The 19,158-nt window shown below is 34.7% G+C and overlaps 1 protein-coding gene across 4 annotated transcripts; it reads right to left on the bottom strand.

The window, feature by feature from the left end:
- Window positions 1–4,370: 4,370 nt before the first annotated feature.
- On the bottom strand, window positions 4,371–17,728 carry Lig (ubiquitin-associated protein-like lingerer). 4 transcript variants are annotated; one of them, XM_070310339.1, is made up of 15 exons: window positions 17,557–17,728; window positions 15,866–16,050; window positions 15,183–15,546; window positions 14,741–14,995; window positions 14,001–14,167; window positions 13,413–13,670; window positions 12,704–13,021; window positions 11,210–11,641; window positions 10,944–11,132; window positions 10,647–10,857; window positions 10,369–10,571; window positions 8,992–9,201; window positions 8,785–8,904; window positions 7,967–8,242; window positions 4,371–7,876 (listed from the first exon to the last, which is right to left on the bottom strand). In XM_070310339.1, exons 2-15 carry the CDS (start codon window positions 15,989–15,991, stop codon window positions 7,628–7,630), a joined length of 3,378 nt encoding a protein of 1,125 aa, XP_070166440.1. In that variant the 5' UTR covers window positions 15,992–16,050; window positions 17,557–17,728; the 3' UTR covers window positions 4,371–7,627. The 4 variants fall into 4 exon arrangements, with proteins under 4 accessions (XP_070166440.1, XP_070166437.1, XP_070166438.1 ...); XM_070310336.1 differs by having other exon boundaries at window positions 14,001–14,194; window positions 17,557–17,727; XM_070310337.1 differs by lacking the exon at window positions 17,557–17,728 and adding an exon at window positions 17,410–17,546 and having other exon boundaries at window positions 14,001–14,194.
- Between the last annotated feature and the right edge of the window lie 1,430 nt (window positions 17,729–19,158).

Below are 19,158 nucleotides of genomic sequence, written 5' to 3'. Positions count from 1 at the left end.
CCATTCCTTAAATCAGTGCTCGGATTTAGGCTGCGGTCGAGAAGATGCTAGAGATGCTTCGAAGCATTGCATTAACCAATTAGAATAAAGAAATTTTTACTCTTTTTGTCCTGATTGGTCAATCAAACGCTTCGAAGCATTTCTAGCATCTTCCCGATCGCAGCCTTAGTTGCACATTTCGGCCCGATTCCGTGGTTGACGCTTATTGCCCTCCACTCACCGCTCGTACGTTAGCGACAATACTTCTCTATAATTAAAAGTTTTTTTTCAATATTTTATATCAATGAAATATAAAATATTGAAGAAAAACTTTTAGAATTTTGATAATTTTCGTGGTGGATTTAAAAAAATATTGTCTTATTTATTATATTATATATTCTTATATATGAACGCTCCTGAGACAAAGGGTCGCGCTCCTTAGTTACGCGTATCTGGCGACTCTCGCTAACGCACGAGCGGTGAGTGGGGGGCAATAGGCGTGAGCCACGGAATCGAGCCGAAATGTGCAACTAAATCCGAGCATTGCCTTAAATAAAGGCAAACGCTCGGTCTAGATATACTATGTCTATGGACTTTTCATATTTCACATACATACACAACATATGAAATATATAAAAATCATACGCAGTATAGCAAATTTGATAGACAAATCTCGCGCATGCGTAATAACATTAGCGCTGGCAAACACCAAAACTTGCGGCAAAGGAATAAAAATATTAAATATATATATGTAATATTAAAATACATATATCCCAGACAGCACAAGGATGTTCTTAGGACGTCCAAAAGGCATCCAGGACATACATGTAGGATATCCTCAGGATATCCCATTGTGATCCTCAGATCTCCTCTGGATGTTCTGAGGAAGAGTAAATGATAGCCGTATATTAACCCCTGGAGAATCCAGGGAGATCCTGTGGTACATCCTAAGGATTTTTATAGGATATATTAGGGATATTTTTCGTATGTTTCAAGGAGCAAATTTTAAAATTTAAATATAAATTAAAATTATGTTTTGTTATTTACTGCCAATATTAAAAATCTAATATTAAAAATAGTTCACCGTTCTTTAATATTTGAGGCTTTCGTGCTATACATGAATATTTTAGGTTTGGCTGCCGGGTTTGAGTAGTGTAATATTTTCTAAACAATCCAATATCTGAATTCCCTATGTTGGGATTGCATCAAAAATTGAACTGATAGAAAATAATTACATTTGTAATTTCCTGTCAGTTGCTCTTTGCAAGCTTTATATAATTCTCATGACCAAATCTCAAATACGAGTTCGCGTGTCGCATAGCGGTAAACAAACGAAGTAGCGGTTGAATACTATTGTTTGTAAAGTTTTTGGAATGTTGCGAACAGTAACATTTCTCATGAAATATTAAATAAATAATAATTTTGGATATATGAAAATGTGCGCATCAAATTCAATTATTAATATTAAACGAAATTAACGTTAACAATTAATTGCACATATATATGTCCTCTGGAAATCCAAAAGACATCCAATATAATAGACAGGGCAGATATATCCTACAGACATCCAGGAATTATCCAGTGGACATTTATAGGACATTAATACTTATTATAATACTTAAGATTTCTAAATCATATTAAATAGCCGACACAACTAAAAATAATTATGTATGCATATTAAATTTTTATAAATATATTTATAATAATATCTTAAAACATCCTACAAATGTCCTAAACCGTCCTGGACATATTCAGGATGATCCTGAGGATGTTTTGTGCTGTCTGGGATATTTAATATATATTTAAGCAGAGTTGCGATAGTTACTTTATAAAAGTAACTCGTTACCGTTACCGTTCTTTTTTCTAAAAAGTAACTCGTTACCGTTACTCGTAACCAATTTTAAAAAGTAACTCGTTACCGTTACCATTACTCAAAAGATAACGAGTCGTTACAATTTCCGTTAGTTTTTTTATGTATAACACTAATTTTACATACAATTTTTTTAAATACAAGATCAAATTAAATACTAAAAATTTTTGAACATTGTCTTACAAAGACACAAGATACCAAAATGGGCTTCCAGTAGTTTTCACCCAGACAGCACAAAACATCCTCAGGATCATCCTGAATATGTCCAGGACGGTTCAGGACATTTGTAGGATATTTTAAGATATTATTATAAATATATTTATAAAAATTTAATATGCATACATAATTATTTTTAGTTGTGTCGGCTATTTAATATAATTTAGAAATCTTAAGTATTATAATAAGTATTAATGTCCTATAAATGTCCAGTGGATATATTTGCCCTGTCTATTATATTGGATGTCTTTTGGATTTCCTTGAGGACATATACATGTACAATTAATTGTTAACGTTAATTTCGTTTAATATTAATAATTGAATTGATGCGCACATTTTCAGATATCCAAAATTATTATTTATTTAATATTTCATGAGAAATGTTACTGTTCGCAACATTCTAAAAACTTTACAAACAATAGTATTTAACCGCTAGTTCGTTTGTTTACCGCTATGCGACACGCGAACTCGTATTTGAGATTTGGTCATGAGAATTATATAAAGCTTGCAAAGAGCAACTGACAGGAAATTACAAATGTAATTATTTTCTATCAGTTCAATTTCTGATGCAATCCCAACATAGGGAATTCAGATATTGGATTGTTTAGAAAATATTACACAACTCAAACCCGGGAGCCAAACCTAAAATATTCATGTACAGCACGAAAGCCTCAAATATTAAAGAACGGTGAACTATTTTTAATATTAGATTTTTAATATTGGCAGTAAATAACAAAACATAATTTTAATTTATATTTAAATTTTAAAATTTGCTCCTTGAAACATACGAAAAATATCCCTAACATATCCTATAAAAATCCTTTGGATGTTCCACAGGATCTCCCTGGATTCTCCAGAGGTTAATATATGGCTATCATTTACTCTTCCTCAGGACATCCAGAGGAGATCTGAGGATTACAATGGGATATCCTGAGGATATTCTATATGTATGTCCTGGATGCCCTTTGGACGTTCTAAGGACATCCTTGCGCTGTCTGGGCATGTAATGCTGCGTTCCAACATTCTTATCAATATATTCTTTTGTATGAAAATTATATCAAATAAATTCGAAAAAAATAACGATAAAAGTAACTGTTAAATTTGTTACTAAAAAATTACCAAAAAATGTAACGAAGTTACATTTTCCGTTATTATAAATAAAATTTGTAACGCCGTTACCGTTACAGTTACCGAAAAAAGTAACTATAACGGTAACGGCGTTACAAATAACGCGTTACTTCCCAACCCTGTATTTAAGTTAATATATGTTTCATATTGTTAGCATAAATCATAAAAAAATATTTATAATTTATATGGGCTCCAACGAAAGAATGATTTGCATAGCAAATTGATGACATATAGCGAAAGTCTTGTTCAAAATTTGTCTCTCTGTTTATGCGAGATATAATTAATGCACAGTCGATTCGGGCAAAATATATTATTTAATCAAAATAAATAAACAGCTATTTTGAGCACTACGCGACCTTTAATGCTTTACAAAAGGATCTTGTAATCGTGTGTTGGAAAAGAAATTGAATTTGGAAGAATCTTGGGAATAGTTGTTTGAATGCAGGATCGAAAAATACAAGTTTGCACCACGGGTATGTAAATCACCAGACTTCTTTAATACATTTATTCTTATATATCCATATTTATACACAGTAGTAGCTATTATTATTATTATTATTATTATTATTATTATTAATTATATAATAGCGATAGTGGCGTAATGCATTTTGCATCCGCATTCAATCGGTTAATATTTGACAAAAATACAAAAATTATTAATGTATAATAATTATATATCAGAACAAACGTGCTTACTCTGAATCTCATCTTTCCTTTTTTTTCTTTAACTTCTTTGCCTCATATTTTGCATCTTTTCTCTCTTCCTTTACTTTCCATTATACATTACACTTAATATACTGTTTTTTTCTTTTTTTTTCTATTATTCTAGATTGATTCGAGTATACACGAAAAGTGCGATTCGACTAAAACATACACTAAGACAAAACGAAAACGTTACTTGTGATTCTCCTTCAACTTGGTTTCATCAACTCGTTTTTTTATTGTGACACCCGGCTATGTTCGAACGCGTATATTAAAATCAGTTATTAGTAGTTCACATGATCGCGAAGACAATGTAGTCCAATATTTTTTCTTTTTTTTTCGAGAGTTAACTAGTATACAGATTTATACTTTTTCTTCTCCGAAAAAAACAAGGAAGCTAAACTACATTTGGTCTTCAAAGTTCTTCAAAACGCATCCTATATACTCATACCGTATTTATACGAGTTTATATGTGTGTATGTGTGTGTGTGTGTGTGTGTATTTATATATTTATATATTTATATATATGCAGTCGCTATAACGAGAGTTTACTTACAACTATTTACTTCTCGCTTACATTAGCGGTATCTCGTAAAACTTTGACGACCGTCTCACAATCAACCGGTCCATTCGTGCTAGAAGAAACATTATTACTCCTCACGTTTATATTGTACACGCGCAAAACGTAACAATTCTCTCTCACAGCACCTTCGTGAAAACGCTTCACGTACATTTTTCCTTTCGTTCGTGCATTACACATGACTCTTGCTCTTTTACTTTTCTCTCTTCTTTTTTTTCACGCAGAAATATCTGCGATCATTCATTATTCACAATGCAAAAATGTAAAGTATGTCTTCAAAATATGTGTATGTGTATTCCGTTGGTCAATGTATTATATTTTGTTCCGATTAATATGTATACAGGATATTTCCACAATAACTGCACAATACTTTAATAGAGTATTCCGGAAGTAAAATAAAGTCGAAAATAATATCGAAAGTCACAATAGTTTTTGAATTAGCAAACAAAATGGGTTATATGATATTGCATAGATGATTACACTTATTATCAATTGGTTATCCATAATCATCAGAACTGATATTGATTATGCACAGCTAAGTCGGTTTCATCACTTCTCACGTATGAGTACTATGTATACTATGATAAACAGTTAATATATATTGACGAATTGATTAATAAATTTCTAATAATTTTTAATATTGGATTTAACACAATCTTTTTTATATAATTAATTTTTTAAAAATTATTTTTTTTTAAATATTGAATAATTTATATAATGCAGGTAACAGTTAAAATTTAATTTAATTAGTCAAATTTTAATAATTTATCAGTATTAATTATCATAACACATGAACTATCCATACATAAGAAAAACAACAGAACTAAATAAAATTATGCAAAAATCAATATCACACACTATAAATATCCATAACAAACTGTCACAGATGAATGTTATTCTATCATAATATCATACAATCAACTTTGACCACTTATAATTCGAAAATAATTGCGACATTTTCGTAGAAAGATTTTCAATACTATTTTACTTTCAAAATACGTTATTAAAGTATTGTACACTGATTGTAAGATATACCTTGTATAGTTACACAGTTTTCTAATTAATATGAATAATGCAATATTAACGAATGTGTATACCAGACGGAATCGATTCCTTTCTTTTTATTATTATAATCTCTATTATTATAAATGAAAAAGATACAAATGTCGCTATTACTTGCCGTTACTGCACAATCATTATTTTATTCTCATTTGTCTCAATAATTTTTATATCGTGTCTTTATCTTGATCATCCTTGTCGACTTCTCCGACAAAGATTTGTATAACTCATATCTATCATGTATTAGAATATACGATTCTGTTTATTGTTGTAATAGAAATCATTACATCATTTCTCTGCACACACCATGCTTTGAGCGAATGCCTATTTTTCGAGTAAACTGTAAAAAAGCTGCAACACATTTAATTTAATAACGTCATTAATATTTTTCCAAAAGCTTTGTGTATAATAAAGATTAAGATTCGTTAATCTAATGGAGTCTTAATCGTTTTGAAACAAGTTTTATCCATTTTCTTTTTAATATATTTGAAAATGCACTAATATGCCAAATGATGATCCGTAACATCTTTAAATGTCTTTTCAACAAACTTCAAGATAATAATCTTATAAAAAAAACTATAAAGCCTTCAAATATATAATTTTTATAAACTAAATTATTTAATCATTAATTGTGGCATCCAATTGCCAATATAAATTAGTAAACAAATGAAAAACAAAAAATACAATTCATTAATTTGAGAAATATGATATTCTCGTAAATCATAATTCGAGATTTTGATAATAAAACATAAATCTCAATTGTTGTCAATTTTACGAAAAATAAGAAGAGGTTTGTATCGCTTTACGAGAATCTAGTCAAATGTGCGAATACAGAGAGAAATAAAAGTAATATGCAGATACAAAAATAAAAAAAGAGCAGAAGTATTTAGTTACTATGTTTCATATTGTGGCACACTCGATTTTTTGTAATGATACTGAAAAATAATGTGAATTACATATATGATTCTCTATTGGAAATCAAGATTATATAATTTCAATATAATACATATATGACACACATGTAAAATGCATATATGTTTTTTTAAATCAGGAATAATAGAAATCAATTCCAGTCAAAAAGCTGTGTTCAAATCAAATGTATGCAAGTGCAACAGTTACAATTCTCATCCAAGATTGTTGTGAATATACCGAAAATAAGAACGCTATAAATTTGTATATAAAAATTTCCGTTTTCACACTTATATCTTTATTCTCGTATTTTTAAGCGACACGCTATCACAAGGATGCGTTTTTTTCCATATTAATTAAATCAAGATACTTATATCATACTTGAGAGAAAAAGAAAAGAGAATATAAAGATACACTATGTATCACCTTTTTTAGCAGTCGATATAATATATTCGAAATTGCACTGTAATATACAGACAGGAGATCTAATGCAAACTCAACGGATGTTACCGCTCTCTTTTTCGGTGTATCATACGACAAAATCACGATACTAGTTTCATCGCGTTGTGCGACGTGCCCGAAATTTATCAAATTTTACGACATGGTTATGTCATAGGATTTATCATGATTGCGCGATGTAAACGATGATTAGTCTCCCATAATCATCGTGTTATAAACGCTACAATTTCATTTGGCACGAGTGCAATTCGCCATTGGAAAGAATATGCAAATTATTATATTAAATTTGCATGTATCATTGCGTAAAATGTAATTATTTTATTGTAGTATCGTACTTTTACTCTGATATCTCCGTATTGAACAAGTTTACGAGAATGTGCTGAATTGAAGAAATAAAAATCACAATTGATTATTTCATTATCGCTACAAACCATTGAAGGAAGCATCCGGTTAATAATTGCATATACCTTTCAATTTTCAAAAATATTCACTCTTTATTCCATTCTCATTGACGTCGCCAATTGTTGAAAATAACAAAGAAAAACAATAGTATCTTTTCAAAGTCAAAATATCTTTCTTTCTGATGTAAACACGTGTCAATGCGGAATGAAGAGTCAAAGTCTCGTACCATCTGTATTTCACACAATCGTGGCAAACGCCTTAATTTTTCCATTAATAAGGTGTTATAGTTCGCCATGCGTGTATGTCAAGTCCGAAGCTTTATTTTAATTGCTGCCAGTCCAATAACTCGGACTGTATCCAGGCTTTGCTTGAGCTTTATTTTGCGAACTTGTGTTGGATCTCTGGCCCGTGCTATTGCCACCGTCCTGGTGAAGCGGTTGATGCAGCTGATGCGGTATAGTCGGGATGAACAAGTGCGGCGTGCCGTAACCACCGGGCAAGCCAGCGTTTTGGCTACCCGTAAGACCGAACGGTGGCGGTGTGGCCGAGTGGAAAGCCTGCTTTTCGTAAGACTAAAAAGAGAAAACCAATTGATCAATCATCGCATGATATATAAAGGACAGGATTTCCAATGACAATTATATTCGTACGAGATTACTCACGTTTACTTTTCCGAGAGCCACGTGACTCTTAGCGTACATCGTGGCGCTGATATCCGTCGCGGAAGAGCCAGCGGTATTAGTATTTCCCGTGGAAGTGCCAGTTTTACCGGTCTGAGTGCCGGTATAACTGCTGCCAGTGCCTTTGTATTCTCCGGAAGGACCGGCGGAAGCTAACGCATCGTAGCTCGCGCCGGCACCATAACCGGATCCGTAACTACCTGGCTTGGCACTGTACGCGCCGCTATTTGTACCAGCATTTCCGGCCGTCGCTATTTGCTATACGACGTAATAAATCGACTTGATATTAGTATTAAATATTAGTACCTCCCAGCTTATATATTAGCTTAGATATTAATATCAGATATTATTAAATTTAGTACTATTAGTATTATTTTTTAGCAACTCTTTTAATATTACTGGAATTATTTTTAATATTATTAGAATAATCAACTAGTTATATCAATATTAATATTATTTTAATCACTCCGAATCAATCGTAAAATTGATGCAATTCAAATGTATGTAACTTTGCGAAAAATGATCACAGAACAATATTAGAAGTATTTTAAAGCTTTAAGTCTCAGTTTTCGAACGCTGTTAAGTTTTTTCTCGACAATGATTTTTGTATAGATGACATTATTTCCAAATCAACCACGAAAGAAAAATTTTAACTTTGAGATCATGCACGCCAAAGAGGAAATTTTTTTGCGTTTTGAAATAATGTATGCTCTAATTTTATTGAAAAGTGTATAATACCAATAAAATTGATACCTAATATTAATGTTTAATCTATAATATTTTACTAATGTTTTACTTACCGGATAAATAGCGGGGGTTCCATACTGAAAACCTCCCGGCATAATTCCGCTGCTATAAGTAAACGCATACGCATATCCTGGAGGAAGAGTGGGATTCATCATCGGTTGTTGCGTGGCAGTCTGCAAATTTCCATAAAAATTTTGCACAGTTTTCATAATATATCGTATGTTTTCGCAATTTCATTTTAAGAATAATCGACGACTCACCTGTTGCGACATAGTAGAAGGTACCGGGGATGCGTTACTGTCGTTTCTGGCGAACCTGGCGTCACTAATACTGGTATAGGCTCCCTGCACTCCTTGCACACCTTGAACGCCTTGCACGCCGGAGAGCGCGTCACCTCTACCACCACCGAGACTCGTTGCCGGACCGGTTGTCTGATAGCCCAGGGCCGCGTCATAGTAACCAGTAGTTGGCTGCACGTTAGTCAGGGAAACCAAACACAAAACTACATGCATACACTGTGTACTCCAAATACAAGAAGGCTAACTAAGGTCTATAATTTCTACGCGTACTTAGGGACAAATAACATGCGGTTGGTTGGATATATATATATATATATATATATATATATATATATATATATATATATATATATTGCGAATAAGTATAACTTAAACATCTCTACTTTATATATATATATATAGATAATTATACTTATTCGCGATTGAAACTATCACTCGCGATATATGAAACTGTAAATCGCATGTGTGTGTGTGTGTGTGTGTATGTGTGTGCGCGCGCATATATATGTCTATACAAATAAACTTGATATCATCATTTTACTCTTTCCATATTTGTATAGTTTGAAAAATATCTTAATAAAATGATAAGAAAGAAGGAGAGGAAGAGAGAACTACAAAGTGTAATACAATTTTTATCGATCACTTTTACTTATCACCACGCAAGAATATGCGTACTTTCATACAATTTCAGACACATGACATTACTCATACACATCAGCCTACAATGAACTCAAGACAAGAAAGTAAGAGAAATATAAGCCAAGATAGATCGGAGATCGAAACAATCATCTCAATATGGCCAATATCTGAATGTTAAATGCAAAAGTCCTACAGTTCCAAAAATATTTCTTCCATCTCCTTTTACCATCGATAAAATATGTTTGCATGGAATAGCGTATCGAAAACCCGATCTGTCTTTAGTATAATCGTTCATTTCATAACGACTACAAACTTACTACAAAGAAAAACAGGTTTACGTTGTCGTTGTGAAGGCATCCATTCGAGATTGAAAAAATTTTGGTGAAAATATCGGAATTACGAGCAGCTACCAAGCAATAAAGAAACGATTACTTTGAGAAAATTTTCGTACTAAATAATAATATAACATAAGACGGAGTAAGCGCGCTTCTCGGAAAGTACATATTCATAATTTTTTTTTTCTTAGATATAACGTTAAAAATCGCATTTACGTGAGATCGATCAATGACCAATTGACCAATAAATTATTTTGTTTCAATGTACGTTTCTCCAAAGAAGCTAGTTACTCACGAACAATGCATTTGTACTAAAATAAATCATAAAGAAATGAATGGATTGATTGTTCGAGAAGCGACTGACCATATGAGGTAACCGTTGCTGCACCAACTGCAGGTCTTCATAGCTGTACACAGGTTGCTGAAAAGCTGCATACGCCGGTACACCCGCCTGGCCCATGATGTACTGGTGACTCAACATCGGGGTCATACTTCCGGCCGCGCCGCCGCCCGTCATATTACCGCTGTTGCCCGTCACTATTCCGCTCGACGTGCTTTTCGGTACAGCTGATTGAGAATACACGTTCGTTAATTGAATTACCAAAGAGATTTCAATTGTGATTTTTTCGATTGTTTACTAACCATTAGAATTCGTTACTTTGGTCTGCGAACTGTTGACGGAGGCTGAAGTGAGACCCAACGTCGGTGCGCTAGTCGTCGCGAGAGAACTGTTCGATGTTGTCACACTGTTATCGTATTGCGAATCCTTTGTCGCGGTGCTGTTTAGTTTGTGATTCGCGTGGGACGTCGCTTGCGGTTGGCTAGCATAACTACCGTACGGACTCGCGTAAACCTACCAAGAATTAATTCAACATTTATACGTAAATTTGTGTTGTAATTTGAAAAAAGTACTAAGATATAACAGGCAGTTGTACTTACAGATTGCGCGGCGCTCTGATAAGCACCGGAACTCTGCGTTATCGGCGATGTAAACGTTGTAACAGAAGATTGATAAGCTGGTTGATAAGCCTGATATCCAGCGTTACTGTTTGATACTGTGTTGGTAGCTACGCTTTGCGCATATTGCGACGTTGTTGCCGCTACGTATCCGCTCGTGGGTTGGTAGACCTGCCAAGGGAAATGAACAGTTTTAAAAAGTATTTGTACAATCAAATCGCCAGAATTCGAGATCAGATAATTATTACCTGGCTACTAGTGGTGGGTTGATTGTAACCGGAAGTTACGGATGCTGATGCGGAAGGAGACGCTTGATTGAAAGTCGATGCGTTAGATTGCGGGAACGACGTCGAGTTGTAACTCGCCTGCGAAACAGTAGCTGTCGCGGAATAACTATTTGTACTAGCGGCTGACGCATTTTGGAAGGTGGACTGCGAGGACTGGTTATTCGAGTACGCGTTGTAAGTACTCGGCGTAGCGCTCGACGGCTGGAACGACGATTTCTGCGACGATTGATAGGTCGTCGTACTGCCATACGTCGCCGCATTTCCAGGCGAGACTTGCGACGTAAAGTCCTGTTTAGTTATGTCCAAGCTTTGGCCAGTGCTACTACCACGAGTGAAACTTTGAGAACTAATCGAATGCTCGCTCGATACTGGCAGATTGTCGGTACTCGATAACTGAAAATTCCATATATTTGTAAATTACACTGGTCGACAAAATAAGAACTTTTTTTTGCCTTAAGTTCTACCAAGTCATTTCTGGTAGTTTTGTAGCGCTGATTACGAATCTGGCTGTAAAAATGGCGTATCACGTTAAGTTTTTGAGAAAACCTCAGTCAAATTTGCCAAAATAGACGTTTTTGATACTTTGACGAGAGTTATATCTTTCAATGGAGATGTGCTACAGACAGCAGGAACAGGTCAAAATAAAGCTCAAGACCTAGACTTTATGATAAAAATGCCAGAAGTCCCAGGCAGGAAAGGCTTCCCTGAAGAAGAAGAAGAAGAAGAAGAAGAAAAGAAAGAAGAAAGAAAAAAAGGTTGAGACATAAGAAACACATATGCAGTGTCCCCCAGTCATACGTCTCCAATTGTCCATTACTAAAATTTTTTAAAATCATTCTAATTATGAAAGTCGGTATGTATACATTTGCCTAATCACTCATCACGAGTTAAAATTTTTAAATTAGAAATGGAAGAGCCAGAATGGCGGATCAAATTTTTGAAAAATCATTCATATCATGAGTATGTGTAGATTTTTGTGGTCGCTATTAGTTAAAAACAAAATTAGAGTAGTTTTTTGTTACTAAAAAAAATTTAGTAACGGACAATTAAAGATGTATAAGTGGAAAACATTGCAATAGATATTTCTTATATTTCGACCACTTTTTTCAGGAAAATCTTTCATGCCTGGGATTTCTGGCATTTTTATCATAAAATACGAGTCTTGAGCTTTATTTTGAGCTGTCGCGGTCGTCTGTAGCACGTCCCCATCGCAAGATACAATTTAAAGTATAAAAAACGCTTATTTTAGCAACTTTGACTGAAGTTTTTTGAAAATCTTGACGTGATACGCCATTTTTACAGCCAGATTCGTAATCAGCGCTAAAAAATCTATCAAAACTGACTTGATAGAACTTAAGGCAAATTTGGTGTTAAAAAGTGTTATCGAAAGTTGTCATATGTACATATACTTGTAAATAGTAATCCGAGAACTGACTTGACAAGAGTGAAACCTACCATCTGAGAGCTGGCATTGAACGGTGCAGTGGAAGTCTGGGTCGTTTCAATATCGAGCGAATTACTCGTATTGGCAGTGTTTACGGTATTCGCACCGGAAGTCATGTCCACGCCGGGAATTGTACTATTTGTAGAATTATATTTCTCGTTTGCCGAACCGTCAATAGAGCTCGAATCGCTACCGAATTCAAGCGCACCGAATTGTACATCGAGAAATCCAATTCCACTATTCACCGCGTCACCTGGCATTTCTACAGCGCTCGATGGTATCTTTGATGGTGGAGGAACTCTTGGACGTTGTTTCGTTTGTCTTTGGGGCTATAAATGTAAGCGTATATATATCAATCAATCATTTAAGGCATATAATATAAATCATCTAAGGTTTTGTGATAAAATGTTAAGCGTGAAAAAATTAATTTTATACATATTGCGAAAATTCATTAAACAGTAGAACCTCTATAATTTTTTGTTCTCTTCGTACTTTCACGGACATTACAGTTTATATGTTTCTTTTATAGTATGCCGATTATAAAAGAAACAAATAATGTGCAGCTGCATATAATTTCTTATGTTGGAATGTAATGCAAATAAAGCCCCTTCATAAATGAAAGTTAGCTACTCTTTAATTTTTCATTTCTAGGAATTTTCCGCTCTTTTAGACTTTCCAAACCATTAAAAATTATCGAAGTTCTATTGTATATTACAATACCTGACTAGACATAGATGATGAAAACGACGTTTGTCCAGCCGCTTTTAAATTTTCGCTTGTCTGTTGAGTAAGTTGCGTCAAATATTGTGTTTGCGCTGCTGTTAGTACACCACTGCTAATAGCACTGGGTTGTTGCGACAATTGCATTGTTGGTAAACCTAATACAGCTTGCTGCTGCTGTTGCGGTTGCTGTTGAGATTGTTGCTGTATCAAACTCTGCTGCTGCAACGCGGATATTTCCGACAATTTTGGTAATTCCTAATGCATTGAAAAGTATCATTAGAATATGAAATAAATAGATATACAGTGTGACACACAATCACTATACAATATTCTCTTCTTTTGAAGGTAAAAACGTTCAAGCACGGTCATTCTGCACTAAAAATGTGCAGTAAAAATTAATATCAGATGATTATAACTTACTTACTAAAACTAATAATAGACTGTGATAAGTATAGTTACAGATCTGAACCAATGAGTTTCATGTAAACTTTGATCTTTTGTAGTTCAAAATTTGATGGAATAATTTTATAAAATATTGTATGGTTGTGAGACAATCTTATTTCTAAATATGTTGTAAAATCTTACTTCTTGCTGGAGCAATGATAGATTAACGCCTTGGCCCGATTGCGTTGGTGGTATTTCCTGAGGCTTTGGTTCTTCTAAAGCAGGAGGAGGTTCAAGGATATTCGCACTCGGTGTAAAAACCTTAGTATCTGCCAAAGATCCTGTATATTCCTCGTTGTCCCAGTCTTCTGTAGAATCCAAGTTATTCCAAGCATCTATATACAGATTATTTACGTTAATATATATATATATGTAATTTCTATTTATATCATTGCTGAGTCCATTATAGATCTATTTAGATGTCATCAAATAATATCTTAAATTTATAATATATTTTCTAATTTTGTAATGATTCTGCTAATGGTGTCCTTCTTGATAAATTTTTATTTTTCTGATTTAATCTTCTGTACTTGTGATAAATCTATAGGAGGATCTCTAGCAGAATCAATTCCATAATTTTTTATTGCTGATACATAAATATCATATTATTTTTTTTGTATCCTATATGATTTTTTATTATTTATTTATTTACTGAAGAAGATTGAAACTGATGCATGTATTTATATGTTAATTTCATTACACGACAATTAAATGTACTGAAACTGTATTTGCTTTGTTCTAAGCCCATATTAAGTTTATAAATTTATTTTTAATTACACACACACACACACACGCGCGCGCGCATATATATATATAATCGTTTAACATATAGTTATAATTAGCGTGCGAGACAATTTTGATCAATGGTGATTAAGACTCACCCATTTTTGGTTCCTGAATACTCTGCTGCTGCTCCTCACCTGTCCAGGTGTCAATCGGTCGATTAAAACTATGAGCGGCCGAGCCAGACGCCGGGTCGTTGCGGTTCGCAAATGTCCTTGGACCAAGACCTCTACCGCCGCCACGACCTCCACGACCTGATCTTCCAGGTCCACCCCTGCCTCTTCTGCTATAGCTGCCGTCGCGAACACCGTCCTCCATGTTCCTCTCATTCTCCTTGTTTTCTCGCCCGCGCCCTATATTTCCCAATAAAATATTTTACAAAAATTATTATTTGTAAAATAACAGCGTAAAAATTTCTCCGTACTGCTGTTAACTTAAAATCTCACTATAAACATCTAAGAAAGAAGATAGCATACATGCATGTGTGTTTTATTCCTAAATAATTAAATAATAATAGAATCAAAAGAGAAATCAACCAACATCCACGATTGTCGTGATTAGCACGACCTCGCATACGTGGAGCACCGCCACCCCGTTGATTACGTCGTTCCTCCCAATCACCACTGTCGTCCTGACCACCCGACTGATCCGCATTCTGTTTTGAACCGCTAGGCTGGCGCGGCTTCTTCTTTTTAACTTCCCATTCTGTTTTCACTCCTTCCAGAAGATCGTTAACAGCACGATCCAAATCTCCGTCGCTATCATGCAAAGCCATGATCACTTCGTCTTCCGAACGTCGAGTCATATCCATGACCTGCTTGATACGTTCCTTCAAGACAGGATCTTCACCTCCCGCCATTCTGGTGTCAATGATTTGTGCGTGCCGGATCTGATTAGTGTTTTGCTATATAACAATCATTAGAAATATAATTTTCCTTAAAATATTAATTTGATAATTTTATGAATGTTATAATACATATTCAATCCATCCTCTTAATATCTTATCTAACAGTCATTTAATCAAATAGATAAAACCAAATAAATAAAATATTTTATTACAAAGCAGAAAGTTATTTTTTTATCAAAGGTATCAATCAGGTATCTACAGTGCATAGCTCAGACATTTCTTATCAGAAACTATTATAAATTCTAATCGTTAAACATGTATATATATTTTTATAGACATTAGATAACGCAAGGTAGATGAAAGAGTTTGTACCAACCTGAGCCTTGTCATGTTTTGTCAAATCTGATTTAGCTTGATGATGATCTGATTTGCTATGTTGTGATTTGTTTTTATTGGCGCCTCTTCCACCAGAGGACACCATAGATTTGTTGTTTGAACTCATTGCCAACTGAAACCTCACGCACTCACGGTATCACACTATGTACACTCTCTATTTACAGTCTGAAACAGAATATGTTTGCTATTACATACCTACAATCTATATTCTTGAAAATTAATTATTAGATTTCTGATAATGCAAAAGTTATATATATTGTTTCTATAAGCATTGTAACAAGAAAAATTGCGGCCAAGTGATATATTAATTAGAATCTGAATATATAGCAAGCATCTTGTCCTGTACAAAACAAACTAGAACTTTTGAAATATAAATGATATTGTAAACCAATTGAATGGTATTTGCAAATATTCTACAAATATCTTTCTAAAACTCCTAACAATATTAGTTATTTATTTTTACATTCGTTTTAATAGTATTTTACAATTTGAATTAATTTCGTTTTCATATAAGTTATATACATATATATTTATATATATATATATATATATATATATATATATATATATATATATATAATATATATTTTACTAAAAATGGATTTCTTTTTAAGAGCTTGTAAAATGTATATTGTGAGATAAAGAGTTGTCATGAAAAATACTTTATTACTGATACTAGATGCGAGGTAAATTAGTGAAAATCTGAACATCTGTGTATTAAATAAAAAAAATATTGCTATTAATATTGCTATCAAAAATTTTCCGATTTATAATTATGTATAAAATGGATCCTTTTGTGCCCATAGATAAATAGAAAAATACACACGGAGGCTCATGAGAAACTAAGGCACTACTAAAGGTTAGGATCATTTAATAACGATAAACGGAAGATATAAAAAACCCATTTAGGGAAAGAATGACGAAAGTTAAATGGAATGTATTATTATCGCCACGACGATTTACTGCGATAGAGAACGACTCCGCCTCGCTTTCTTTTGTCGATACGTGGAAGGATGCGCAAATATAGGTTTCCACGAAGTGTTTCGTAAGTCCCCCCAGGACAATCGTATCGAGGGATTCACGCGGGAAACCCGCGTCCGTCGATCTTCGAGAGGAATTTCCGCAAGAAAATTTCAACGTGGGATCTGATCGTAGCAAAAGAGAGAGAAAGAAAAAAAAGGAACACTTTGTCGGGCGCGTCATCGGCCGCTCGCACGCCGTTTATCGCACGGATACGAGAAGGTCCGAATGTGCGAAGAGAAGAGAAGACAAGAGCGAGTAGACAAGAGAGAAACCAGGCTCTCTCGCGCTCGAATTCTTGACGCGAGCGTGAGCGCGCGCGCGATTTCCTTGAGCGAGAAGACTTTTTCACAGGGCCATGTGCACGGTAGACGCCATTTCTGGTTGGCGAGAGGAAGGCTTGTCAACCATCGTCGCGACGGTGCATCGATGGATTCCCGAAACGGGGGTCTCGGAATGGCCGAGCCGAGAAAGAACGATCGCTTTGCTTGGGTAAACTCACACGGTTATTACTCGTGGACGTGGTGTGCGCGTACTTCGCTCGGTGGGCGCGACGGGGTGCAGAAGCGTTTACGGGACTCACGGCACCTCGGCGCTTGGGGCCGTGGCGCGCGTAAAACTACGAGAAAAAACAATGAATTCGCCTCGTACCTGCGTTAGTGCGCTCAAAACGCAGCTCGGTCACGTGACCGCGGATTCCCCCCTTCCCTGATGCACCAGGCACCTAACCAGCGCCTAAACAGCGCACCGCTTCCTCGCTCTTTATCGGAGGCTCTATATGCGCAACCTAATGTTCACCAGGCCTGGTAACCTGAAGCGAACTGAACGCGCCACGTTTCACGTTTCACTGCCTGCCCTGTCGCGGGTCGCGGGCAACGTCCGGAAATGCCCCGGAAGTTGCATAGAAATATCCATAGACATAGTATATCTAGACCGAGTGTTGACGAGTGGGAGCCGAGGTGCACGTAGAAAAGGACATACTCTGTTTCGTGCTCCTTGCGTTCTCTCTCGCTTGCACGTAGCATGACGAAAGAGAGCGCTGTGCTCTGTACGAGCGAGAAAGAACGTAAGGGGCACGAAACAGAATGTCCTTTTCTACGTGCATCTTTACCCCCACTCCTTAAATAACGGCAAACGGTTAGTCTAGATATACTATGTCTATGGAAATACTATAGAAATATCATAGAAATTGAATCTATATAGGTTGTGTTCCAAAATTCAGTACTAAAATTATTATTAAGTTTACGTTACGTATATTATATAGATTTCCAGTACTCTCTTCCTGGCAGAAAATTTTGGAACACAGTCATAATTACATACATAGTAAAATTCTTTGATTATATATATATAAAGGTATGGAGTTGTTGTACTCTTTTTCTTTCTTTTACGTCCGTTGTCTAAAATAAAAATGACATATTGATTAATAATTGAAAGTATAAGGTGTTTACACTTAGTAATCAGATTTGCAGTTCCGTAAAGTTAGCCGGATCACTTTAACTTTTTAATAATTAAAATTATCTAATCGTTTGGTGGTCGTTTGGTAATGATTGGTAGCCTAATTAAAACGTTTGGTGATCAATCGTTTTTTTTAAATTAAATAATTAAAATATTGGTGTAAAATTAGCCGGATATTTTTAATTTTTAGTCTAATCGATTAAATCAGGGCTTAATGCAGAATCGTTAGATGGTCATAAATCCTTTATTTACAACGTTTGGTGGTCCATAATGTATCCAAAAAGTAAAAAGAACTATTTGTAGTTAGGTAGTAGGGATGGCTAACTGGAAGCTGTAAAGTTAGCTGAATAAATATATTATTTACCAACCAATTTTGTTCAAATTGGTCTTAATTGAAAGACAATCGCTTGGTGGTGATTGGTAGTTTAATTACAATGTTTGGTAGTTAATTATTAGGCTACTACGATTATAAAACCATATGCGCTAATCTTGCGCCTGCGCGTGCCTTCGTCGTGTAATAGCTCTCGCAGCCAGCGCGATGACGCGACGCGCGATATCCAATGAGAGCTTTATTTTTTCCGAAAAACAGAGTTCTCATTGGATATCGCGCTGGCTGCGAGAGCCATTACACAACGAAAGCACGCGCAGGCGCAAGATTAGCGCATATGGTTTTATAATCGTAGTAGCCTAATAATTAACTACCAAACATTGTAATTAAACTACCAATCACCACCAAGCGATTGTCTTTCAATTAAGACCAATTTGAACAAAATTGGTTGGTAAATATTATATTTATTC

Source organism: Polyergus mexicanus, unplaced genomic scaffold, assembly GCF_030449975.1.
Source record: "Polyergus mexicanus isolate NDT 795.1 unplaced genomic scaffold, iyPolMexi1.0 SCAF_18, whole genome shotgun sequence".
In the NCBI taxonomy this organism is placed as follows: domain Eukaryota; kingdom Metazoa; phylum Arthropoda; class Insecta; order Hymenoptera; family Formicidae; genus Polyergus; species Polyergus mexicanus.
Note: the sequence above shows the minus strand (reverse complement) of the source record. Positions and strands in the feature narration are given on the sequence as shown.

What these genes read in the sequence shown, in the direction of transcription:
- Lig (XM_070310336.1), bottom strand. Translation starts at nt 15,991, where the DNA reads ATGAGTTCAAACAACAAATCTATGGTGTCCTCTGGTGGAAGAGGCGCC. An exon ending in ATCAGAGCGCCGCGCAATCT is followed by an intron (nt 10,858 to 10,943) that starts GTAAGTACAACT and finishes AATTCTTGGTAG; the next exon opens with GTTTACGCGAGTCCGTACGG. An exon ending in TGGCTCTCGGAAAAGTAAAC is followed by an intron (nt 7,877 to 7,966) that starts GTGAGTAATCTC and finishes TTCTCTTTTTAG; the next exon opens with TCTTACGAAAAGCAGGCTTT.